A 27,733-nucleotide genomic window follows, 5' to 3' on the forward strand; every position below is an offset into this window, starting at 1 on the left:
CCTCTTGGGACTCAAGAATACAGATTCACCACTCATTACATAGACACATCTGGGACGCACCCAGATCGTGACTAATTTGAGTACACAATTTTAGTTTTTCACAGTCAATGCTGGTTAACTCGATGCAGATGAATAGTTAATCCTCCTTGACAGAGGTAAAACAAGACAAAACTAAACTAAACTATTTGTCTCCATTTGGTTTTAGAATGTCTTTTGGTCTAGATAATGCCCAAGACATTGACTTCAAACAAATTAAGTAAAGCCGGTCTGCGGTCTACAGTATTCTAATTCTACCCTCTCTCCCCCAGGGTCCTTCTCCATTTTCCTGTTTTCTCTCCCTCATCCTCTGCATCTCCCCAGACTAACTAAACTAATATTTTTGTCAGCTGCCCCCAAGAAAAATATATTCTTGCCTCGTGAAAAGCCAAGATGCTAGAAAAGGAAACAAGTTTCTTAAAAAAACAGAAGAGTTCTTTGCATATTGGTGTCTTCACAATAAATCACAAGCTAATGTCTTCTAAGAATAAGGAGCTGAAAGTTTACCTTTCTTCCTTTATCTCTGCCAAATACATGACATTTCTCAAGCATCCTTTTCACAGAAGACATTCGCCTGCTAGAAAATTCTGCAATACATGCTGGAAGAGAAACATCTGCTTTCCACATCTGGGACAACTGTAGCTGGTTTTGCAACAGAAATTTCGATATAAGTCCAAACCATTATAATAAGGCAGTTTCCAGCACGACCGAAGTGGGTGCAGCAGGGGAAGAATTGGGGGGAAAAATACTGAACCAATTCTAGGATGTGGCCTTAACTGATACTGTATCTCAAATATAATGCCACTTTTTCCACAAGTAAAATTCTACTAAAAAGAAACCAAGAATAACTTCAGTAGCTGAGAATAATCCACAGACATCCTGCTTTGCTCCAAGGTCTATGGAGAAGAGAATGATTTCTGCATGAAACAAAGAAAGTCATTTCCATTCCATCTCTGAGAAAAAAAGAAAACAAATTCAGTAACTATTTTCTGAGTATTATATTAGTTTGCTAGGGTGGCCATAACAAAATACCACAGACTGGTTGGCTTAAACAACAGAAATTTATTTTCTGGAGGCTGGAAGTAAGAGATCAAGGTGTTGGCAGATTTGGTTTCCTCTAAGGCCTCTCTCCCCGTAGACGGCCATCTTCTCCCTGTGTCATCACAGGGTCTTCCCTCTGTGTCTGTGTCCTGATCTCTTCTTCTTGTAAGGACACCAGTCACATTGGATTAGGGCCCCCTCTAGTGGCCAAATTTTAATTCAATTACTTCTCTAAAGGTTCTTTCTCCAAATACATTCACCTTCTGAGGCACTGGGGGTTGGGACTTCAACACGTGAATTCTGCGGGGGGGACACAACTCAGCCCGTAACAAGTACATACCAGGTGTCAGGCACTGAGTACAAACAGACCAGCATTCAAAACCAAAGGAAATTCTCAATACTCTGTAATGACCTATATGGGAAAAGAATCTAAAAAAGAGTGGGGCCATATATATATATATATATAACTGATACACTTTGCTGTACAGCAGAAACTAACACCACATCGTAATCAGCTATAGTCCAATAAAAATTTTTAAAAAATACAAAGGAAGCTCAGGTGTAATTGGTTCATTTTCTACAGAAGCACAAATCTGAAAAGAAATGAACTAGCTTTGCCTTCGAAGGTAAGGAAGTGGCAAATGGGGCTCTGGAATGGATTCATATTCAAAAGAGGGAGCTGCACTGCCTGCTGGGAATGAGATCTTCCAGAGGAAGCTCTTCCAGGGAACGTCTATGGTCACACACCCACCCACTCACACACACACACACACACACACACACACTCACACTCATACAGGCCTCCACGGTGACTCACGTGGGCTCTGCTCCCGGCCAGCCCAGCCCTCCGCGGTGTGGCCACATCTCTGATGGTTCCTCTTTCAGACACAGAACATCAGGAACTCATTCTTCCACGCAGGGCGAGTCATAGGTTTGCAGCCTCCAGGAGTCCTTCAGCTCTGTGACAAGGTCCTCCTGGGAAGTCTGGTTAGTTGGGTTTGCACCTGGCAATAAGAAAACCATACGCCCTTCAAGAGCAGCTTTTCAAACTTCGTCTCAGGCCTGAGATTCTGCGTCCCCTTGCAAGGGAATAAAAATGCCAAGAATGCCCCACTCCCTTAGGGAATATGATATATCTTTTTAATGAAAAATGAATTCCCTTCTAATTCGCTGTTCAGAAGCGATATAATTGGCTCTGAATGCTCAGAGTAGCTCTTTCTATTCTCTCCAGAAATCTAAGAAGCCAAATGTTCTTGGCTTTCAATTGAGTCCTTTCTATCTCTAGGTACCATTCAATGCATCGTTTTTTCATCAGACACCTCTCATTGGACACCCTCTTGGTCTACTACTGTATCTTTGGTTTCCACTCTCAGGATATCGTTCATTTCTCAACTCTCCCTAGTCCCAACAGTCATTGTTACTTGAATAAATTACATAATCTTTTCCTGTGATCAAGTATGTCAGAATATCATGCTGTCCTTAAATGCTAAGACGTCGAGGACAGCATCACTCAGGGGAAAGTGGGCTGTCCGTGGAGCCAGGCTCGCAGAGCTAATATGCCCTTAGCTGTGGGAGACTATAGACTCAAGTCCCCGTGCATTGGGCAAGCAAAGCTCTTGCTTCTGGAGTCTGGGACCTGAACTCTCCAAGCCTACAAGTTGTCATAGGCAGAAACGAGTCACTGAGCTGCCCACAGTAGGCTCTTTATGAATGAGAACTAGAGTAGAAGCTAGGTGACATGATACCTGTAGTAGGGAAGAGACAAGTGGGGGCGGAATGTTATCTCGTCCAAGCACAGAGTGCCGGGAATATTCCTTCTAGGAATACAGAAATCCTTGAACTAAAAAGTGGATGCTAGGACATGCAAACAAGATCATTTAGGCAACTCAGATATAATGCCAGGAGGACAGCAAAGTCTGGGAAAGCTGAGGTTGGCACAAAAAACATTGGGAAGAGAGAAGGTTAGATCGGATGAGATTGACTTCCATTCTCTCCTTTTATTGGGGCTACATTTTCTTCATAATGTTTTCCTACCAATTCAACTTGCCAACATACTCCGCCAGTCCCCCATTCCTTCTGTTAATCTATTATCTTTTGATCCAGGTAAATGCCTTTCTTATCTGGGTACCAGTCACAAATTCCATTCCAAGCCTTGGTCATATTATAACTTGGTATTCATGATACCCTATTCAGTTTAAATATATTTTTCTTCCTATTCCCTGTGCCTCGGTTTATATAGATACTTTAATTATGAACTTTCTTTCCAAATGATTTTATTTATTCTTTTTGGTTGAGAATTATCAGTATTTCCTATACCTCATTTTTTCTCCCTGTCATCCCTATTGACTTTCACAGAAATAGGCTTTACATTTCCATCTGAGCCTTTTTTTATTCCTCTCTCAAGTGTCTCTGCTTTTAGTCCTCTAAATCAAGTTAATGAATCATCGGCTATCTCAGGTCCTCTGACACCTGATCCCTGAGTAGAAGCTCAGGGCTCTGGTCTCTACACTAAGATTGACTACAGACTCTGAGCCAGGATTCGCTGACACTGAAAACACACGATGGGCTCAGCTGTCTGCAGCCGTGTTTCTTCTCACATCCTCTTTGACCACCGCAGGGAAAAGTCTCAGAAACATATGGCCTGTCTTGGAAACCCCCTGGTACTCAGAATTTCTTATGTGGAACTACATTTTACAGGAATAAAAATAATACAGCAAAACATCTAAAGCTCTGAAAACACATGCAGAGACCTCTAAAAATACAACAGTATAACTTTTAAAAATTGTGAATCACTACGTTGTACACTTAGAACTTATATAATATTGTACACCCACTATACGTCAAAAAAAAAAGTTAAAAAATTCCAGACATATTGTTGTTTGCGGCACAATTTATTATCTGGTCATAGTATTTGGGCACATTAATAGGTATTGATTTAACTCCATTGTAACCTCTCTTGAGACAAAGCAACCCAAAAAGAAAGCTTCAAAATGTGCAAAAGTAATAAATATCAAACTTTCTGATCTAAAATGTATAAATATAAAATGTCAGTCATTTCTGGAAACATCTTAAGAAAATCCAGCAACCACAGGTCCATGGGTAAGTGTCTGGCGTGGACGGTGCTAATCTTCGGAACATATCACCTCAGATCCAGTACGATTATTTTTATGTCTTTTACCAACACATGTTTGCATATCTAGGAAAGAAAAAATTGGCTTTACCTCATGATGTTTAACATGATTCTCTTTAGGGAGGGAGTATGGATTTCCTAATTTAAAATGTTTCTAATTTTCAAAATATTTCCACTCAGAACAAATACAATCGTATGTATTCATTTTCAACAAGAAGAAAATGTTTACAAAAGGTGCAAGTAATTTTCATTTGAAATAAATTCTAAGTTCAAAATACTTTCTCTGACGTCACAGCCAGGGAACAGCCAAGCAAACAGAAAAGGACTCAAATAATGTTACTTTGGGGCTATACAAAGCTAATCAAAAAAACAGGATTACAGTTTTCATTGAACTGTTATGAAAAACTAATTTGGCCATATCAAGCAGAAATAATTCAGGACACATTTGATATCATTTTCTTTAATAATCGTTTGCTTGCTGGGACCCTGGAGAAAACTGTTAATTGTTTAAGTATCACACAGATATGTAAATGGAAAGGAAACTTTATGTATAATCAACTCTGCTACAGAAATACTGTCATTCTTTTGTAAGTAAAATAGTAATGACAAGAAATCAGAAGAAAATACAAAGACTGCTTAATTTTATGAGATAAGAAAATTCCAAAGTAAGCAATAAAGTGTTTTATCCTATATTATATTGCTACTATTTCTCTCCTTAAAAAAAAAAAAAAAAAGAGGCTTATGTGTTTTATAGCTGGAAGTCTCTACCTCTTAATCTCCTTCACCTATTTCACCTGCAAACCCCCTTCCCTCTGGCAACCACGCATTTGCTCTATTTATGACTCTGTTTTGTTTTGTTTTTTAGATTCTACATATAAGTGAAATCATATGGTATTTGTCTTTCTCTGTCTGACTTATTTCACTTAACATAATACCCTCTAGATTCATCCACGTTGTCGCAAATGGCAAGATTTCATTTTTTTATGGTTAATATTTCATTGTGTGTATGTATATATCTCACATCTTTTTAAGCCACAGGGGTGTAATATATAGCGTAAGGAATATGGTCAATAACATTTTAATAACTTAGTATGGGGACAGATGGTTACTAGACTTACCATGGTGATCATTTCATAAGGTATGAAAATGTCACTATATTGTATACCTGAAAGTAACATATTACATCAACTATATTTCAATCAAAAAAAAAAAGGAGGGGGTGAAAAATAAACACGATGTGCAAAAAATAACCAACGTTGTCTACTCACACTGAACAGCCTGGGGTCCTTGGTGTGTGGATGAAAGCCCTTCTTTTTACAAGCGGAAACCTCAAGCATGCCAGCACTGGTGAGCCTGAAGATGCCGGTGCTAAGTTTCAGAGTGAAAAAAAGGTACAAAAATTAAGGATCATTTGGGCTTTCCAGATGCTTTCATTTGAATGGCACAAGCATACATATTCTTCAAATGGAATGGAGAAAGAAACGACACACTAAAAATTCTACAGTGATTTTTTTAAACTAGTGTTGTGCTGATGGCCTAGAGGAAGACTGAAGAGACCAATGCTACTGCCAAGTGCCTGAACTGCTGTGTGAGACCTTGGGAGAAAAGCTGAGACCCCATAGGAGGAAATTACAGGTGATGGATATTTCTAATTTCTCTAATACATGCATATCTCATTTTATTGTACTTCACTTTATTGCACTTCGAAGATACTGCATTTTTACAAATTGAAGGTTTGTGGCAAGTCTGCATTGAGCAAGTCTACTGGAGCCATTTTCCAGTATTTGCTCACTTCACATCTCTTTGTCACATTTTGGTAATTCTCACAATATTTCAAACTTTTCCATTATTATATTTGTTATGGTAAAGTGTGATCAGTGATCTATGACTCGCTGAAGACTCAGATGATAATTCGCATTTCTGAGCAATAAAGTATTTTTAAATTAAGGTATGTACATTGTTTTTTTAGACATAATGCTACTGCACACTTAATAGTCTGCAATGTAAACATAACTTTCATATGCACTGGGGAACCAAAACATTCATGTGACTCATTTTATTGTGTCAGTTGCTTTATTGTGGTGATCTGGAACTGAACCTGCAATATTTCTGAGAAATAAATAGTATTTATAGCTGCAGCAAATATTTACTGAGTGCTGGCTGTAGTGCCAGGCACTATGCTAAGCCCTTTATGTAGACTATCACCTAGTTTCACCTTCACATCAATCTGTGATGGATAAGTATCAGGGATGAAGAGACTGAGGGTCACAGTGGTCAGGTATCAAACCGGGATCCCAGTATCAGTTTGTCTGATTCCTCTGCTCATAATCGTGCTATGATAGTCACTGTCCTTCACATTTAGGAAAGTTTTGGAGATAATTAAGCTAAGGCTGGGAATTTTCTTCTCTCTCTCTCTTTTTTTTTTTTTTTTTTTTTGGGCCGAACGATTCAGCATGTGGGATCTCAGTTCCCGGACCAGGGATGGAACCTGTTCCCCCTGCAGTGGAAGCGCAGAGTCCTAACCACTGGACCGCTAGGGAAGTCTCCAAGGCTGGAAATTTTCTCACAGCAGAAATCATACAATAGAACTAAGATCTCAGACGGCAAACTGGAATAACATCTGCTTTATCCACTTCAAGGTCATGTAAAGAAGGAAAACCAGTAATTCTACCACGGAAAGGACCTTTAAAAGCAAAAGATGGCAGACCTACAAGTTATGGAAGCCAGCAGGCACCAGTCTCTTTTTCCCAAGGGCATGGTTTGCCTACTTATCCAAGTGCTACAACCTGGTGTGTGGACACACTTGAACCTAGCAGACCCAGACAAAGCCTTACTTGAACCCTCTCAATAGCCACACTTACTCTTTATGCTTCGGTGAACAGACAATGGCAATGGCCTCTGGCAACATGAGCTGATAAGAACAGTGAGTGTGGAGGTCAACACTGGATAAGAATGCAGTTTGGGTTGGATGTGTCTATAAAAAGAAAAGAGGACACTCTTATTGGACAATCCTATTGGACAATCAATAGCTGAGTGCTGGTCAAAGTCAGAGCCCACGCCAAGAAAAAACTCTAGTTATTTGCTTTTTCTTTTTTACCGTCATTAATCAAATGAGGATTCTGAAAATGTCTTGCTGACATAATCCTTCCCTTTATGCATCTATAGAATAACTACAACTTTGAGAAGAGGCTCTTGGGAGCGTTTATGTACTTTCTGCTTATTAGGATAACATAAAACTGAAAATTTGCCAAAGCCTTTACATAGATCTTCATTTAATCATCACAACTCATCTGGGAGATATTTAGTGTCTCAGTTTTATGTACAAGGATCCTGAGATTCCTTTAAGGAACTAGCTTGCAAGGAGCACAACTGTGACTGGAAACCCAGAGACACTTATATACAACACCGTGGACATAAAAGGAAAAGTTTCGCTGAATGTTCCACACTATGCTGGTATCCCTTCATGGATCCCCATTCCCTACAGATGAGGGAACAGAGCTCTCCAAGGTGTTGAAGATGTTTGGGACTCATCTCGCATGACGGGAGGGAAGGGGAGACTATAAATTAAAAGAGCTGTCTTCCAGGTTTGGGGCTATATACAGACCTGTGTTTAGGAGAGACAAACACATGCACCCACATGATTTGTAATTCACAGTAAACCCCAACCACCCTTGAAAAAGGGTTGCAACCACTTAAATCATGTATCCAACATCCCCGTCATGCTGGGTCCTGGCTCCATCACTCCCTAGTTGTATGACACTGCAAAGATTCCATAACCTCCTCATGCCTATTTCAGCAATTGTAAAATAAGGATAATAATCATTTTCTTCATGGTATTGTTATGAAACTTAAATGAGACAATCCATGTAAAATTCTTAAAACAGTGCCTAGCACAGCGATAGGAATCAAAATCATTAGCTTTTATGATTGCTGTTGTTATTGCTGTTTTTATTATAATGTTGTCATTTTTTAAATTTAATTTTTATTTTATATCGAAATATAGTTGATTTACAATGTTGTGTTAGTTTCAGATGTACAACAAAGTGATTTGGTTATACATATACAGATATCCATTCTTTTTCAAATTCTTTTCCTATATAGGTCATTACAGAATATTGAGGAGAGTTCCCTGTGCTATACAGTAGGTCCTTGTTGATTATTTTATATATAGTAGTATGTATATGTTAATCCCAAACTCCAAGTTTATCCCTCTCCCCCTTTCCCCTTTGGTAACCATAAGTTTGTTTTCTATGTCTGTGGGTCTATTTCTATTTTGTATATAAGTTCATTTGTATCATTTTCTTTTAGATTCCATGTATGTGATATCATATGATATTTGTCTTTCTCTGTCTGGCTTACTTCACTTAGTATGATAATGTCTAGGTCCATCCATGTTGCTGTAAATGGCATTATTTCATTCTTTTTCATGGCTGAGTAATATTCCATTGTATATATGAACCACATCTTCTTTATCTATTCCTCTGTCGATGGACATTTAGGTTGCTTCCATGTCCTGGCTATTGTAAATAGTGCTGCAATGAACATTGGGGTGCATGTATCTTTTTGAATTATGGTTTTCTCCAGATATATGCCCAGGAGTGGGACTGCTAGATCATATGGTAGTTCTATTTGTAGTTTTTTAAGGAACCTCATACTGTTCTCCATAGCAGTTGTACCAATTTACATTCCCACCAATAGTGCAGGAGGGCTCCCTGTCTCCACACCCTCTCTAGCATTTACTGTTTGTAGACTTTCTGATGATGCCCGTTCTGACTGGTGTGAGGTGATACTGCATTGTAGCTTTGACTTGCATTTCTCTAATTTAGCGATGTTAAACATCTTTTCATGTGCTTTTGGCCATCTGTATGTCTTCATTGGAGAAATGTCTATTTAGATCTTCTGCCCATTTTTTGATTAGGTTGCTTGTTTTCTTGATATGAAGCTACATGAGCTGTTTGTATATTTTAGAGATTAATCTCTTGTCAGTTGCTTCATTTGCAAAAATTTTCTTCCATTCTGTGGGTTGTCTTTCCTTTTGTTTATGGTTTCCTTTGTTGTGCAAAAGCTTTTAAGTTTAATTCGGTCCCATTTGTTTATTATTTATTTATTATCTTTTTTTTTTTTTTCATTACTCTAAGTGGTGGATCGAAAAAGATCTTGCTGTAATTTATGTCAGAGAGGGTTCTGTCTATGTTTTCCTCTAAGAGTTTTATAGTATCCCATCTTACATTTAGGTCTTTAATCCATATTGAGTTTATTTTCGTGTGTGGTGTTACAGAGTGTTCTAATTTCATTCTTCTACTGTAGCTGTTTTACACTTTTGCCAGCACGTCTTATTGAAGAGACTGTCTAATGCTGTCATTATTAACTTGAGGGCATAGGCGCATAGAAACCGCTTCATGCCTTTACACATAACTATGATCTGTTGAAGAAATGCAAGATTTCAAAACCCCTTTCTACTTTATTTAATAAAATGAAGGTAAAATCCATTGATACCTATTTATAGAAAGATAAATGTCCGGCAGGGAAAAAATAACTATTGGTCTGCATAGACCTAGATCAACTGAAGAATAGAAATTAACTTTTAAAGCCCAAACCTTTAGTGAGGGCATGAGTGGGAGGGTCTGACTGCCTGTTACCTGATTCAGTGAAAACCTTCTATTCATACATAGAGCCTTCTATGCCTTGATGAAAAAGTAAGAAGTGTTCAAAGAAGCTCTATTGCTATGGAGGCAGCAAGCAGATTGTCAAACAGACAAATCACTTTCCCTTCAACTTATTTCCAGACTGAATGCACACTGTTAAGACATTCTGTTGTTTGTTTGTTTTTTCATCGTTTCTGTTTTGTGTCTTTGTGTTGCACCTTAAGATATTCTGAGTCCTTCATTTCTGCCAAGAGGAATCACTCCAGCTCCAATAAGGACAGCTCTCCCATGGGAGAATGGTGCTCCAATCCCATGCCCCCATTCTATGGAGATAAAAATGATGATGATGATGGTAATGACGATGATGACAACATCAGCAGCTGATGCCATTTATCACAATTGAATAACATGACAGGCACTGAACTAATCACTTTTCCAGGAATTAATTTTACAAGATGAGATGAGTGCTGTTATTATCCCCATTTTACCAGATGAGGAAACTGAGCTAAGCAGAAGAGTAAATAACATGCTTAAGGGCATAGAACTAGTTAAGCTGAGACGTCTAAATTGAAATCCAGATCCGTCTGATTCTGATTCAACCTTTCTTTCCGATGACAATTTATATCCAAAAAATGTTAGCTCTGGAATTTGTTGCTATCGTTATGCCAATAAAGACCATCACAAAAAGTCATTACAACCACTGAAGTTTAGAAATACAACATGTTACTGATTTCCTTGAACCACAACAATCTGACATGGTAAAATTTAAAAAAAGCAAAGTCTTAGGATTCTAAAATTATGCTAAATTCATTATTTAAATGACTTCATTGTTGCATACATTATATGTACATGTCATAAGGGAAAATCTTTTGTTTCTGATCTGGGAAATGTTTTATGAGATAAACTAACACTGACTTTTCAACATAAGCATAATTTAACTGTCATTCTTTCTCAGTTTATGTTACAATTGCTTTGCTACAATTTGTTTTCCTTTAAAATGCATTCTTGTTACATCAAACTAAATAATGCCTTTAAAATGACCCAGTTTCTAAGCAAACGGTAAGGCGCATACTGGTAAGGAAAACAAACAGACATACAGAAAATTTTTGCAAAGTCTTCATTATAAATAATTTCTTGTATTTGAGAGGTGATTTATAGTTTTCAAGGGGCTTTCACATCTAGTATGTTGCTTACAGCTCACACAAATCGGTGAGGGAGAGAAGGCATTCATTAGCTCTACTGGATCAATAAGGGAACCTGGAAACAGGACGCTAAGAGTCCTGATCGAAGGACTGTACCGGCACACAGTAATTTGCAGGTGGAGCTAGGACTAGTCTCCTCTGCCCTCCTGAATTACAAAACACCAAAAGCTTGGTGAGTGTGTGTGTGTGTGTGTGTGTGTGTGTGTGTGTGTGTGTGTGTGTTGAGGTGTGGGTGAGGATGTGTGTCCTGCCCCTCCTCAATACTTCTCTATAAAGCAAGTAAAATAAAAAATGGCTCCTTCTCACTCTTCAGAGGCCCTTGGAGGTCCGTAGGATGTGCCTGGAAACCCTGACTAGCATCTCATGCCGTGAGATGACTTGTTCCTACCCCAGGCCCAGATGCATGAGACTGAATGGAAAAATGTCCCCAGATAGATGAAACCATGGATAGGAAAAGTACACTATCATCACCAAATATCATCAGCTACAATATTCTGAGCTCCTAGAAAAAATGTGCTAAGAAGTTCACTGACATTATCTCACTGTCACATGAAGTCCATTATTATGGTCCCCATTTTATGGATGATAAGCTGATGCTCACATGGCTTAAATAACTTGCCAACATTCCTATAGTGAATTCCTAGCAGAGCTGATATTTAAACTCATGTCTTTTGATTTGTAAGCCCTTTCCTGCTCCTATGGTGGCCTGGTGGATGTTGGAACCCAATGTTTTTGGCCCTACTCCGTGGCTGTTTATACAGCGACGCGTACATCCTTGGCCTGTAGGGGAGGTGAAGTGGAGGGTAAGGTCCCTATTTGATATGTACAAACACGTTTTTAAAAGAGACCTTTTCAGAAATTTTCTTAAAATAATTTACTTTAGACCCACAGCCATGGGAAAGAGAATGTTACTAATTGTCTAATCATACTAGTTAAAAATCTGCCTAGGTCTCCATTAGACTACATAAAATCATCAAAACAAGTCAGCTGATTTCCAAATGTTTATCTCTCTTTCAACTTGAGATGGTAGGAAAGAGCATACTATAGCCCTCTCCAAATCTGGATTTGACAGATGTAGACACGGCCTAACATTGAAGAAAATGCTTTAAAACGATGACATTTATTCCACTTGAAAATTTTAAAAATAAGAAACTATTTCTTAAGCTAAACTTCCTCCAGAAGGAGAACAGCCCGCCAAAAAAAATAAATAAATAAACTGAAACCCCAAATGTGAAACATACATGGATCCATCCCAGAGTGAGGAGATTGTGCTGATCCTGAACACCGAATAATTCTTCTACATTCTCCACGTCACAATAGTCTGGTCCTGCAGACTGTTTTGGCACGATTAAGTGGGTAATAGTAAATTCATTATGCGTCTGAAAAGCAAATAGCAAAGAGAATAATAAGCATCTGACAGAAAAAAAAGGCCTGAGTAGGAAGTATAATGTTTTAACAAGACTAGAAAGTGCCCACCACTTACATCATCATCCTCTCACCCCGACCCATCACAATTCAAAAGCAAAGCCCCACACCTGAACACGGATCATCTGCCCAAAATTTGAGAGTCAGTTGTTTGGAGCCTGAAACCCATTTTCACAATATAAAATGTATCATAAATAGGAATTAGCATCCTGGGCTGGTCCTTGGAAGTTTAGCTAGTAAATAATGGTGTGTTATATTACATCTGCAGTGGAAAAACTCAGAACAAAACAGTAGCAGGTTTATTTGGCGGGGAGATGCTAAGTAAATAATTTTGTGGTTTTATTGAAGGACATTTCTAAGGTTTGTGAAGGTTGATGGTCTTGTTTTTAGTTTATTGTTATTTAATTTCGCGTGAAGATTTACGACTTTCTTCTACTATGGTGGGGGGCGTAGAATTCACTGGGATTTTCCATAATTAAGGTAATGTTTTGGATTGGCAATTAGATAAAGAGAAAGGAAAAACAAATTGCCCCTCTTAGGTAAAAGATAAGAGTTGAAAGGAAGAGGGCTGTAAAGTAGTGATAGGATCCTCAGAAAAAAGAAGTTTGTGTGCTGAGGAGCTGTCCATCCTTGCCCAGCGCCATCTTGTCTCTAGTCTTAGGGCACTTCTGCAAACTGGGCCCTATTCCTTTGGCCTTGATTACAACACTTCTCTCCATCCCAGCTCCTCCTTTCATGGCTAACTTTATGTATTCTAAACGTATGTAGTATAAACATCGGCTTTCAAGGAACCCCTTCTTGACCTTCCCAGGCAGGGTTTCCCAGGTACACCTTCCCATGATACCCTGCACTTCCACTGAGAGCACCCAGCTCCATTTATAATTAATCATCTCTCTGGTTCTTTATAAGCATCACATGGCAAAGACTGAGGCTGTCGTAGGTGACTGAATGCCTGTCTGATGAAGGAATGAATGAAGAATGAATCAATGAATGAGTGAATCAAACTAAGTACAAAATGTGGTGTTGGGGAAGAAGCGTCCATAGCATACTGCCCCCTGCAGGGCAAAGAAGGTGGCTGTGGGGAGGAGATGCCAGGTCACTCTCCTTTGCTTGTCTCCTGTGTTTCTTCTGCCTTGGGGGAAACGTGATGATGCAACACTGGAATACAGTAGGAGAATGTGTGTTGAATGAAACATCCTATTCAGTTAAATAACAGTTTCCAAGTAAATGTTTAGGGATGAAAATGTGTCTGGACTTAGAAACATAAACTGATACCCCACAGAGGGTACAAAGGCACTTCCAAAGAAACACTGTTCCTCTTTCTTGAAGTAGGAAATTAAATGTATCTTCTCTCTTTTATCTCCTTCTAGTTTGATATTGTCTTTCATCACTTATTTCTGATAAAATCTTCCATACTTAAATATGACCTGTGCTATAAGACTGCAGTTTGTTGAAACTACTGCCTTAAAGAAAACAACAAAACCCTAGCTTTATTCTGCATGTATCTGAAAAAGGGTGGTGAGATTATACCTACCACAGACAAAAGCAGGTTGAGTTAATCATAGGAATATATGTGAAACTAACAATTGCAACGGAAATTTGATTCAGGAAACTAGATGGTTCTGGAAATCTGAAAGCCACCCTTTTTCTAAACAAAGATTTAACTTATGGTTTGATTAGTTAGTTCTTTACAATAAACTTTCATAGTATCTCTGAAATTTTACAATCCATTTTCTAGAAGGATAATTCCATTAATAATGACAGTAGTTTTATGAAATTAATCTATATTGAGTTAATTTCATAATGTTTACGAAACTTAGGATGCTTTTGCTCTGCTCAGCTTATCACAAGAAAGCCAGCTCTACTGAAAGTATCCTGTGCAGGGAAGATATGAAACAAACACCATACCAGTTTCCCACAGAGTATTCCACAGGTTTCTATTCCTCTCACTGTATTAGATTCTGCCAGGAGCAGAAATCTGTGGCAAAGATCTCTTGATAAAACGACGTATCTCAGTCCTTCAACCACTAAATCTAAGAAACAGAAAAGGGAGAGAAGACAAAAAGAAGAAACCTTACATCCCATCCTTCAAAACTGTTTTTAGCAAGTGACTGCAGGTAAATATAAATTTCAAAAATGAAACAATCAGGTGCTCCACTTTCTGTATTTCATTTTAAAACTTGTAAAAGTGAACATCGACTAGAAGGAAGGTAAAATTACCCCTTGCGTATAAATTATTCATATACAAGTGGGAAGGTGCAAGCACGTTTACATCTTTGTGCCTCGTATCCACTATTTACATGTATGTGTGTGTGTTCTTTTGGCGCAAGGTGCACAGGCTGCATAGACTACATCTCATATTCTATAAGTGGTAGGATTAACCTTTTTTGTGTTTGCCATGTGTTACTTATATCTTATGAAAGTTGGTGATCATTAGGTAAAAGCCCATGTTTTTTGAGATAATTGGCAGTAGAGTAATTTATAAAATGGTTGCTTATCATAACTCTTTCAAAATAAATGGAAATATAAATTCCACTTAACAGTGTCTGCTGGGAAATTTTCCCGTTTGGTTTTGGAAAGCTGCCAGCACTGATGTAGCAGTCCAGGCAGCACTAACTTTTGGCAGAAACACATAACCCCTTTGGAGGTTAACACCCATATTTAGGTTAACGCTAAATATTTAAATTTAATGACTGAACAAGGTTCTGAACAAACAAGTTTTCCAGCATCTCCTTTCCTCTCCAGTGTGTTTACCTTTAGGATTCAGTGCTTCTTGGTCAAAATACGTGAAAGGAAAAAAAAATGCTTGGAATTTTTCTCTCTTAAGATCTCTGTACCACGATCAAATACAGTGCTGTTTATCATGGAGCCTCTGTTCTACCAGGGGGTAAATCACGTTTCCGGAATTCTGAGGTTACATATAGCAAAAGTCAGGTGATATTGTCATTCACACCACATCATGTAGGGGAACTACCACAACTAACAATAAAATGAGAGGACCCCTCCCAGATGTCACAGAAATATGGTTCCACTAGAGGAGATTCCACGTCTTGTGGGGTGCATGTCCTCACTTACTCTGAACAGCACTTAGAGTTGCAGCTGGCTTTAAGGCCCTGTTTACGGGAGGCGAGCGGCCAGCGTAATTGGTTGCATCACTTTTATTAGGCTGATCTGCAAATACATTCAGCAAGGAATTGTTCTGGTGTGTGGAAAAGCAGGACAAAGCACTCCCATCAATCTGCTCTGACTGCGCTGGAGTTTCCTGGCTTCGCATCTGACTCCGGGCTAATTCTTGCTTCTTGAGCTGATCTTCGAAAAACAAGAACTGCTCCGATTCTAGCTGCTGCTGGCGCATCTGAGCGATCCGCTTCCTTTCTGCCTCTATCAATCTCTGATGCTCCAGTTTTTTGAGAATTTCAGCTTTATATTTGTTCTAAAAAAATGTGGTTGCCAGAAGAAAAGGTTAGTTTCCAAGGCAAAAGCATCAAACTGGGATTAGACAGTTTCAATCTTCTAGCAGACGGAGAGACACAGCTAGATACTGCGATATGCCCACAGGGACACTCCTGAGACTGCCAGGAAAATATGTAACATCGTGGCAAAAGCCCCTTAATCTGATTACAGGAGCAGTTCTAAATCCACTCATATTTTACCAGAGACGGGCCAGGACAATCAAGTTCCCTCCACCCTCCGGTGCTTTTAAATATTAGTAATCAAAGTCAGGATTGTCTGCACAGCCTGACTGATCAGACCATACCTCAGAAATAGTTATATCACCCTGGACTGCACTGTCCAATATAGTAGCCACTAGCTACATGTGACTACCTAAGTTTAATTCAAATGAAATGAAATTAGAAATTCAACTCCTCAGTTCTCACTAGCCACACGTAAAGTACCACGGGCTAGTGCCTCCCGTATCAGAGAGTGCCAAATAGAGCATTTCCGTCATCATACAAAGTTCTGTGGGACAGTGCCACCCTAGAAGCTTTTGCATTTGACTCTATAACTCATAGTGCTGGAACTTTATGGAGAAGGGGGAATCACTAACAAATGGTTCTCAGAATGTGGTCCAATCAACTCTATCAAAACAAACTACTAGGAGTTTTGTTAAAAATGAAGATTCCCAAGCTCCCCAGTCTTAACAAAAATATCCAGGCATTATTAGGTCAAAGAATAAATCTTTAACAAGCTTCCCAAATAATTCTGATGAAAACTAGACTTTGGGAGCTACTATAAGGCAGGGGTGAGGTAGGGGACAGAGCTTACAGCAGTGTAAGCTTACATCAAAACAGCTTACGCTTTGATATGCACTCTGGGTCTTGTTATAGAGCAGACTGGCCTTCAGCGGGTCTGGGGTGGGGCCTGAGAATCTGCATTTCAACAGGCTCCCCGGTGATGTGAGTGTTGCCTGTAGCAAAGGCTTTTCAGTGTGTCTGTTCATCTGTCCAAGGCATAAAGCCTGCCATTCCATCCCCCAAAGATTTCTACATGTCATATACTTGGGATCCTACTGTGGACTAGGAAGTAACTGGTGTCACCAAAGGCAGACCAGGTTAACAACTGCTGAGGCCGCTCCTCCCAGAGCGCTCCTGAGAGGACCAGCATGCACATTGCTGAGTAGGGAAGGGAGCTTAACTGGGCTGTTAAATTAAATCCCTTCCTGCTGTTCTGTCCAAGCCGCCAAAATCACTTTTATCTTTCATAGTTCAAATCAAATCATGAGTAACCACACTGGAGGAAATCTTCTCATCTCAACATTCCTTCTGTCACTCAGTGCAAACAGCTCACTCAAACCTGCCTTCTAGCTATACCAAAGGAAGCAGAGAAGGCCTGTGACCACACTCCGAGGTAACAAGATTGGACTGAACTGAGAGTCAGTAAAAGTGACAACTTCCAAAGCACATAAACACATAGCCAAACAAAAAAGCAAAACAACCTTTATCATTATGCTGTAAACATTAAGAGTTCAAGTGTTGAACTGGAGTATCTTACAGACTGACTGGTCAGCTGCTTCTTTCAATGCCCTTCAGTCTCAGACATCATTTTCATTTTCACTCTCTATTTAATAAGAATCCAGGAGCCATCGCCCCTTGGTGATATGATTACATTTCACTCATATGGTTAGCCATTATTCCATCTGATGTTATACTGATTACAATATTTAAGAATCAAATTCACATTTCCAAGGCATACGTAATTAGACACATCAGAAACTATATACTGTTCTCCCTACCGCTCTTACTGTCTCCTTTCATTGCTAAAACGCAGCCATCTGGCTCAAGATTACATTGGCAAGAGTTGGTCAAAAAGCTCTGCTTAAATCACTGTAAGAAGTCTATTTCCTAATGCTTCACTTTATTAGATGTTGACAGGAAATAAAAATACCACATCCTTGGTGCAAGTGCTTAACCAGGATATCAACATGAATTTTTTATGGGTTTTACGTCACTGTATTTTTAATTTTTAATTTGAATGCATACGACATTTGAAAAACTCATTAAAATGAAATTCAAAAAATATTTGCACAGAAAACAGTCATGCAATAAATGTATCAACTGAACTTACTTCGCTTTGCAAATATTCTTGGTATTCTACGTTATATTTCTTTAAAAGGTCCTTTTTCAATTCATCTGTCCTTGGGAATGCAATCTCCTTCAGTTTCTTTTAAAAAATATATATATACATATTGATTAGTGGGATTTTCAGTATAGTCAGCTTTCAGATCATCAGCTGAGAAAGAAAAACAGCTGGTATGTGCATTAGAAATCAAGACACAAGTAACCAAAGATGATCGCGGAAAAATCAATCTTTTCTAGGGCTCCAAAATATAACTTTTCAGTAGAGAAGAGAAAAAATTATCCCCCTTGTAAGACCTTTATCGACTTCACTGGTTAGATAAGCATTTTGTTTAGTAGGTACCTCATTTTTAGGTAGTGGGTTTGTAACCGCACATTCCATGGTAGGTAAATTTTATGGCATCATAGTTAGAAGGGACCTCAGAGAACACCGTAAGTAGGGATCCCTAGTCTTAACAGACTGTAAAAAGGAACTCAGGCACTTTTTATAAAAATATAGATTCCCAGGCCTAACCCAAGACCTACTGAGACAACATATTTAGAGAAGGGTTTGGGATCTGGATCTCAAACAATTTCCCAGTGATCATAATTTAGGAAAATCTGATACAGTCCAAGCACCCACCAGCCCCGCCTTTGTAGAGATGAGGAAACAAAGGCCTAGAGGGATTGAAAGGCTTGTCCAATGTCATACAACTAGCTAATGGCCTCATTAGGACTAAAACTCCTAACTCTAGCCAATCTTTTGTCATCCATCCATCCATCCATCCATCTATCCATCCATTCATTTATTCAAGCACAAACAGAAAATGTATATGCTTTTGGAGAATTCTTTCCCTACAAGTAAAAATAAGAATAACCCTAAATTAGAGTCAAAGATCCACCTTGGCAGCCTAAGACCTTGGTTTCCATACAGAATTTTCTGAGTTTACGTGAACAAGAGAGTTGAGGGGAAATGCTACTCAAAGGCCTGATAATGAATGACCCTTCAGATAGTGTACAGAAATTTTAAAATGTAGATGACCATTTGACAAAAATTTGTGTTCTGCTTACAGGCACCCCCAGGCCTGACATAGCTGGTAAGAAAGCTTTTATTCTGTTATGTGGTAAAATATTTTTTGAGAGTAATTTAAAAATTCATACTGTGATTGACTTTGTATACGTTGTTTTACCTTCCATCATATAAAATCAATCCAAACTACCTAAGACAAATGGAAAACATTTTAAAATGTTATCTAAAAGGATATATTCTTAGATAATGATATTTGGAACTATATATGCAGCAAATGTTGATGGTAAATAAATACATTTCAACAACCTTCTTTTTCCTTTGGAATATTTCAGGCCACTCACTAAACACTTTGTTGTCTCATAGGCTAGTACTATAAGAAGAAAATACTAGAACTTTGTGGCTGCCTTAATAATCAACACTGATATTCAAATAGGTTTTGGGTTCAGAATTGTATGGAATAATCAAAACCAGCCAAAATGACTGTCTCAAATAAGTATGGGGAAATAGACAACCATTCTCTCAATCTCTGGGAGGAATCATAAAATAATTCCTTCTTCACGTCTTAATATGATTAAGTACATTCTTGATCTTTTTCTTTTTTTTTTTTTTTCTCGTTTCAAGTAGCCATCCCACAGTAATGATGATTAAAGGTCTAGGAAGAGATCGAAACATCATAGCTAATGGAATGAATCTTTTGTGCTTAAACTCTTGAGAGGATGAGACAGAGGAGGAGAGGCAGGGGATGAATCAATAATGGATACTTGTGGAACATTTGAACCCCCCGGGGGAGAGTCTATCCCACAATACCTTCATAATATCCTGCTTTTCGGGTACTGCACATTGCTGGTAATCTCGATGGTTAGGAAGCTTTTCTACAAACAAACTGCAGAAAAAGAAAACACGTCTTTAGCATTAAATGACAGGAAAAGCTCAATGATGGCTTCTAATTTGAGAGTGAGCCTCCTTTTCACAAAGGACATGGTTAATAACATTATTTAATGTTCTATATTCTTTCCATTTGCCTTTCCATCAAAGGTTGGCCCAAGTATGATTTTGGTATTACAGGGTAGTTAACTGTAAGCACTGAGGTTAAGAGAGTAAAGTTGGGATGCTCCCTGAAGAGACCACATCACTTTGGTTTTTCTGGGGTCTTTGGCACTATATCCCACTTGAGCATCATTTTACTTATGTGTAGTGCTGGCAACACTGAGGATCACGTGAAAATGTAAGAGTTTGGAAAGATGGATGTAACCCCTTCTCACCATTGAAAGACTCAAAGGGCCACTGATGAATCAGTAGTGGCCATGGTGTCTATGTTAAAAACTCTTAAATGAAAATTCATAACTCAGAGAAATGTCAGCCAGAATCCTTAATGGATTAAGAGGTGCTAATTAAGAGTTAATTATTTTTCACCACCTTTTGAGGAACAAGGGACAATAAAAATGAAGGGAAATCAGTACAGCAAACCAGATACGTTGCTTCCAGGTAAAGTGAAGATATTACTTCCACGAGGGCAGGAAATTCTGTTTTTGTTTTTTCCTTATTGATGTATTCTTAGCCTGTAGAATGGTGCCCCTCTCATAATGAATGTTCAATAAATATTTGTTAAATGAATGAAAAGCTCTTAGAGCAAATACTGTTTTTGATCAACTAATATGTTATAACTACTGATGTTCTGTTGTTTACAAATCACACATACACTCATCATCTCAACTACAGAATACAGAGGAATGGTATTATAACTCTTATCTCTCAAATAAGAAAAAGCCTAAAGAAATTACATAAGGTGTGTCAGTTGCCTAGGGCTTTTGTAAGTAGCATAAAGTCGTAGACTTTTGAAGAGACCTCAGAGATTTTCACCCATAAGTCTTTCATTTATGTAGATGAGGAACTGAACTCACAGAGGAAAACTGAATTACCTATGGTTATATCGTTAATGACAGGAGAGAATTCAAATATTCTGATTACTCAGTAACTCAGAGAGTGTAGTGGCCCTTTACCACACTTACATGTTGTGTGCAAAACCCAGAAGAAGGTGAAAAAAATATTATAATTTAGTAACTTATAGTTCAGAAACTAAAATGGAAAATATGTGCTATCAATAACAGTTTATAACGTCCGATTTCATGGTTATTGCTTAACTTGATAGAAACTTGATTTTTCCCAGGTAGGATGAATGTTGCCAACCATTCTCTAAATTTCCAAGAAGTTAATTAACTTGAATAAAGTGCAGAGCCCACTTTGCACACCATATTAACTGCCTTTAATTTCGCCCATGGTAGAATCATGGATGCAGTATTTAAAACAGTTGATCTTGTCAGCTTCTCGAATGGTCTCAGGTTAAGTCCCCAACTAAACTAATACAATTAATCAATGTGTGATTTCCAGTTAAAACAAAAATAAGGGGTTCAGCTCAGATGAAATAATTTTTGGTAACAGGAGATCCTCCCAATCAGTAAGCTGGCAAATTGGTATAGAAAACCCAAATCCCATTTCTTTTAGTTCAAACTGGGATATCTTACTAACAAATATCTATCTAATGTGAAGTGTGATTTTTTTTTTTTTTTTTTTTTGCGGTACGAGGGCCTCTCACTGTTGTGGCTTTTCCCGTTGCGGAGCACAGGCTCCGGACGCGCAGGCTCAGCGGCCATGGCTCACGCGCACAGCCGCTCTGCGGCATGTGGGATCTTCCCGGACCGGGGCCCGAACCCGCTTCCCCTGCATCGGCAGGCGGACTCTCAACCACTGCGCCACCAGGGAAGCCCGGTGAAGTGTGATATTTTTACATGGCTGTTTTGATGGAGCCACTTTCACTCAATATTTTGGAAGCTCTTTTATACATACAATTCTTACACAGCTAAAGAACTGCCTTAAAAAAAATACTAACTACAATGTGAAACCAACTACTACACTCTGTCCCGGAATCAGTTCCTTCCTAGGATCGTCAATTTATCCCCTAGTCGCAACCCATCAAATTAAATATTTAAAATGTTAATGGCACATTCCAGGTATTGTAGATGGAGCTACAATATGATGTCTGCTTTCATAAAGCTTGCATTCCTGTGAAGGAAGAATGACACAAAACAAGAAATTTTATTTGTGAAGAGAGGGAAGGGGCATGCTGGTTACTGCACTGGCCTGTTGAAAGGTGTCTGACATCCCTGAGCTTCGCCCCATCCCTGATTATTCATCCCTAAGCTTCAGAGATGGCGTAAGGCCGCCTTTGAGTACATTACTCGGTAACTTAAAAACCTGGACATCTCATGCTTTGGGAGATTGTAAATTCAGTCTGAATGTGAAAACATGCCGGCATCTAAGCGGTCTCACCAAAATACCATGTAAATATTTTCCCCAATTTTCTCATTTTGAAGACCTCCAAAATAAAACACTTACGTTATAAATTTATTATAGAGAACAAAGGCATTTTCCAAGTTTCCTTCTTCCAAATACACGGACGCCATTCTCTCCATTTCTACTCCGGATCTAAAGTAGCGGCGCGGAGTGATATCTTCATTGATGGTGATATTACAACCCAGCTTGCTTAGGGCGCGGACTCGCTCTTCCGGGCTGAGGGAAACATCCCTGTGGTCCGGCATGGCAGCTAACTTTTTCTGCAAAGTCGAATTTGAATCTCTGGTTATAAGAAGAAATGAACATGACTGAAATTATACATGTATTTTCTGTACTAAATACCTGACATCAATACCTAAGGAAAGTTTTTCATAAAAGCTAATGGTACGATAAAAATAATTCTTTTTGCTTAAACGTGTGGTCTACACACCAAAAAGATACACATCTCCAGGGTAAACATACACTCTTTTGGACTAAGACCTCTTATAGGTTTCAGCTACAAATATGTGGCAGTTTCTGGGTATGCAAATGTTTTAGGTCACTTTAGGTAAAATATCATTGACCCTTATATCCTCATGGAAGCAAACCAAGAGATGGATTCCTACCAGGGTAGGGATCATGTCGTTATACTTGAAGGGCCTCCAAGAGATGGCTTGGATTCGAAGTTACTATCAGGATTCAATTCTATTCCAAAACACATCTGGTTTTATAAGTAGCTTTCAGGGCCTCCCTGTATCTTTACCAAGTGAATAAAACCCCACCAATAACTCCAGGAAAAACCTTTTCAAGCATATGGCCATTCCCCCCACCCCTTTTTTAACATAAAGACACTCTCAGAGCTTGACATAATAGTAACTACACCATTAATTATTCCCTGACTGAGAAAATAATAATGATTACTAAAAAAAAGTCTGTGATATTAATATATTTGTATTTTATTAATAAAAACAACATCTATACACATCTGAAAAAACATGGAACATATACATTCAGGATAATTATTCAATTCTTCAATAAAAAGTCAGTGCTTCTGAAAGGTGAAAAAGCCAAATTTTTTCTGTTAAAGGCCATATAGCAAGTTTCTTAGCCTCAGTGGGACATATAGTCTCCATGGCAGCTACTCAGCTCCGCTGGTGTGAAAGCAGCCATAGCCCCACGTAAACAAATAATCCTGACTGTGTTCCAAAAATATGTTATTTGACCACAGGTAAATGTTTCAATGACATCATAAAGTTACTGGAAAAAAAAAATCTATGGAAATCAGGCCATTTTCTAAAGCAGACTTCTAGCCTCCTGTGTGCACAAAAGTAACTCGTCCGTTTTTTATTACTATACAGTCTACCCTGAATTATAATTATTTGTATACAAGTTTGTTTGTTTGTTTGTTTTACGGTACGCGGGCCTCTCACTGTTGTGGCCTCTCTCGTTGTGGAGCACAGGCTCCGGACGCGCAGGCTCAGTGGCCATGGCTCACGGGCCCAGCCGCTCCACAGCATGTGGGATCTTCCCAGACCGGGGCACGAACCCGCGTCCCCTGCATCGGCAGGCGGACTCTCAACCACTGCACCACCAGGGAAGCCCTGTATACAAGTATTTTTGACTCCTTATGAACTCCATGAGGGAAAGGAATCATTTTACACTCATCTCTGTCCTCTGGAATGTAGTATATTCCCTGCAACACAGATGATAACCAATAAATGTATCAAATAAAGGAGGAAGAGAGACAGGGAGCAACATGATTATAATTAGATTATCTTTTTATCTGAAGGAAAAAAATAAGATTTATTTTCCCTTTATGGGAATGGTGCTGCCTTTCCTAAGTTTAAAATTGATTTCAGAGATAAACTGGGAAATAGCCTAAACTCTTCATCAATCTGTAGTGTTTCATTTGCATATGAACTTCTTAGATGTAAATAAATTTTCCAGAGGAAAAAGCCTTAGTGTTCATTTTTACATTGACATGTCCACTAAAATTTTAGTTATTCCTACATAATGTTCTAGAAAAACACACAAGGCACTCCATAAGGATGACTCCTTCCTCTGCAGAGGTGGAAATGGGTCAGCCTTTATTATCCCACAGTGCCTTGACAATATGGGGTCAGAAAGTGAAAAGTTCCTACAATTTTCTGCTCCTCAAACATACTCTCAAAAGCAACTGAGCATCTGTGAAGGACTTTTTCCTCAGAGAGAGAACACTAACCTATTTCAGAGCAAGAACCAGGCTCTATTTCTTTATGTTCTGGTGCTAAGCTTTGTGTGTGTAGGGTATTCCGCTGGTAGCAGTATACCGCTGCTCCCAGGGCTACAGGGGTAGTAAGTGGGTTTGGGAGGGTCATCAGGAGGAAGGGGAGGGTAATGACAGCTTTCGTTTAGCAAGTCCCAAGGACAGGCTGGCAACATCAAAACTACGGTTTCCAAAAGGTGTAAGGCACAAAGTACAAAAACAGGGCCATGGAGATTACATAACGTTCCTATATTCACATTCAGAGACTGATCTGGGACACACAATAAGCTCATGGGATCCCAAGGTCCCTGTTATTTCCTCTCCAGCATGTTATTTCTTCTAAGATGTAGCTCAGGAAGGTGTGTATTATGTTGGCTGTAAGGGGAAAAGATGAAAAGGATGAGAGTTTCAAGTATTCACACATCTACACAAAGATCCCAAAGCAGCATCTAGGTGTTAAATAGAAAGTTATTTCCTTGGTCATTACCACACAAGGTAAGCCTCTACTTTTTATCTGGGGAGAAGCTGAGGCACAAAGAAGTTGAAGTACCTGCTACAATGTCATTGGTGTTGTGCTAAAGGACTACACTCCTGGAATCGAACCAGATAAATTAACATTTCACACTTCCATGGAAAAAAAAGCATTATTTTTAATTCTAGCAAAGATGGGTTTATTAATCACTTCCTCAAAGGAGAGGACCACGCAGATGGATGAAAACGGCAAATGCTCAACTTCCTGAATTGTGAGTCATTTCACATTCAGTGTGTTTCTGTTCTTCTTTTTGGGTTTTCAGACCACATGTAAAATATTGGTTGGTGCCACCTACCAGGGAATTCACCGTTAACGGCTGATCCATGTTGTCCTGTCTGCAAAATGATGGTGTTTATTGTTTCTTCTCAATCACTTCATCTGTTTCAAAGACAAAAAGCAGAGCTAAGGTTATTTCTTGAGAACTCAAGTCTCAAATCCCAAATGCCAGGCTTATTTCTGCCTCAGAAAAAATATGAACAAATTGAAATAACTTATATTATCTGAGACGACTGGAAATCTCTTCCTGAAAATACAAAACTGCAGGTGGTTATAAGGTTTCTTGAAGCAGACTTTTAAAACAGGAAGTGTGAAGAGAATTAGTTATTGCCTAGTACCCAGTATGAATCTGCTGGGTGTTATCTTACTTAGAATACTATGCAAGGTTATAAAGTGGATTTACTTGCTTCGAAAGGAGAAAGAAGATCATTGTGATTGAGAGCATGGACTCAGACCTGGAGCCCATCTGGGCTTAAACTAAGTCTTACTGGCTGTGGTAGGTAGAATTCTAAGAGAGTGCTGTGATTCCCGCCCCTTGGGATCCACAGGTTTGTGTAATCCCCTCCCCTTGAGTGTGGCCAAGACCTATAACTGGCTTCTCATCTCAGCAGAACACAGCAAAGGTGATGGGAGATTACTCCCATGTTTATTATATTCTGTCACATGGCAAAGACGAAGAGATTCTGCAGATATATTAAGGCCCCTAATCATTTGAGGTTCAATTAATCAGAAGGGAGATTATCCTGAGTGGGAGACCTCTCTTGCTGACCTGGAAGACTCAGCCAGCCTGAGTTCCACAGCAGTAGGGAGATGAATTCTGCCAAGAATAACGGCTCTTGGAAGAGGACTCCAAGCCTCAGATCAGATCCTTACCCTGGTCGACGCCTCCATTGCTGCCTTGTGAGACCCCGAGCAGCGGACCTAGTTGTGCCGTGCCTAGACTCCTGACCCACAAAACTGTGAGATAACAAATGTATGTTGTCTTAACACATGAAGCTTGGGGTGATTTGCAGTGCAGCAATAGAAAATGAATACTCTAGCTGGGTGACTGCAGGTAAATATCTAACCTTTCTGTGCACCTGAATAAAGGGGGAAAATAAGAGTACCTATGTCATGTCATTGTGGTAAGGATTAAATGACTTAGCACACAAAGTGCTTAGAACAGTTCCCAGCACATAGTCAATATCATATCAATGTCCACTATTACTAGAATCTTGATTTTGCAGTTGAGGAAACTGAGGCTCAGGGATGTTAAGTGAATGTACCCAAGTTCAAATAATCACTCGATAAATGTTAGTCTCCTTCCTTTGTATGCTAGTTTAGGTCGAGCTCTGCATGATCACTTCCCACTTCTAAATTTATGTCGGCTTACATATTCCACTAATCACTTATGCGACTCTGAACACATATTTTCTCCTCAGTTCCTCATTCATGAAATGAGGGGGTTAAGCTACACTCTTTCAAGTTACAACATTCTGTGATTCTCAAAAACTTCAGAAGTAGATTATTCAATCCTTCCGTGCTATTTTCTGACCTGAATCCATGGCTGGACAATCCTTCCAAGGAAAGTCACTTAGTGTGTTCTGATCTTTCCCCTTCATCCTCTCCAGTGATCCCTGGAGTACACATCAAGCTGTCGGCCTGCAGGTTGCAGAAATGCCCAAGAAAGAAAGGACCTACAGAGAGCCCCAGTCACAGTGTAGTTTTAAAATCCAAATTAATCCTGGGACCACTGAATGTAGGCAATCCCTTTGGGGGAATTACCACTTCTTGGTGAGAATAAAACGGAAAAAAAAAAAGACGTTAAAAGAGTTAAGGAGACAGAACAAAGAGGCTTATGGAGAATTTGAGGCTGGGTGGGGAGAGAACAGGACAAGGAAATACTAGGTACTCATTGATTAGGGTCTCCTAAAAGCCAAAGATGAATTCTTTTAGGGGTTACTCAGATCCTTAAACAGAGCACAAATAATTTAAAAAGTTGGAAACATTAGCACAGCACTTCTAAAATCATATAACCCTGAGACTTGTTTAAAATGCAGATTCCTGGAACTCAAAAGGATTTTGGATCCCCTAGTTTTAAGCCCACCAATAGCATTGTTAGGATGTGGTGCAGGTGATTTTCATACATGAGACTTCCAAACAACGCTTTGAAAGACACTGCATCTGAGAATGTATCAAGCAGGATTCTTAGTTGCAAGCAAAGGCACTGACTCTTGAATCCACAGAATGATAATGGAAAGGTCACAAATTTCCAAGAAGGCCAGAGAAATTGGGCCTGGAGGCTAC

General features: G+C 39.0%; 1 protein-coding gene across 6 annotated transcripts in view; it reads right to left on the reverse strand.

Moving 5' to 3' along the window:
* Positions 1-1,109: 1,109 nt before the first annotated feature.
* The window catches only part of STAMBPL1 (STAM binding protein like 1), a 45,834-nt gene continuing 19,210 nt past the window's right edge, over positions 1,110-27,733 (reverse strand). For 4 of the 6 annotated variants that reach the window (XM_060034517.1, XM_060034518.1, XM_060034519.1 and 1 more), the window contains 10 exons: positions 25,467-25,549; positions 22,458-22,675; positions 19,872-19,947; positions 18,045-18,140; positions 15,555-15,912; positions 14,388-14,512; positions 12,296-12,433; positions 7,069-7,181; positions 5,476-5,575; positions 3,956-4,273 (listed from right to left, as the gene is read on the reverse strand). In XM_060034517.1, coding sequence (XP_059890500.1) covers positions 4,217-4,273; positions 5,476-5,575; positions 7,069-7,181; positions 12,296-12,433; positions 14,388-14,512; positions 15,555-15,912; positions 18,045-18,140; positions 19,872-19,947; positions 22,458-22,675; positions 25,467-25,496 — 1,311 coding nt within the window. In that variant the 5' untranslated portion in view covers positions 25,497-25,549 and the 3' untranslated portion in view covers positions 3,956-4,216. Of the gene's footprint in view, positions 2,082-3,955; positions 4,274-5,475; positions 5,576-7,068; positions 7,182-12,295; positions 12,434-14,387; positions 14,513-15,554; positions 15,913-18,044; positions 18,141-19,871; positions 19,948-22,457; positions 22,676-25,466; positions 25,550-27,733 lie in introns of those variants that run through there. The other 2 variants (XR_009522435.1, XM_060034521.1) reach the window with 2 other exon arrangements.

Source organism: Delphinus delphis, chromosome 16 (assembly GCF_949987515.2).
Source record: "Delphinus delphis chromosome 16, mDelDel1.2, whole genome shotgun sequence".
NCBI lineage: Eukaryota > Metazoa > Chordata > Mammalia > Artiodactyla > Delphinidae > Delphinus > Delphinus delphis.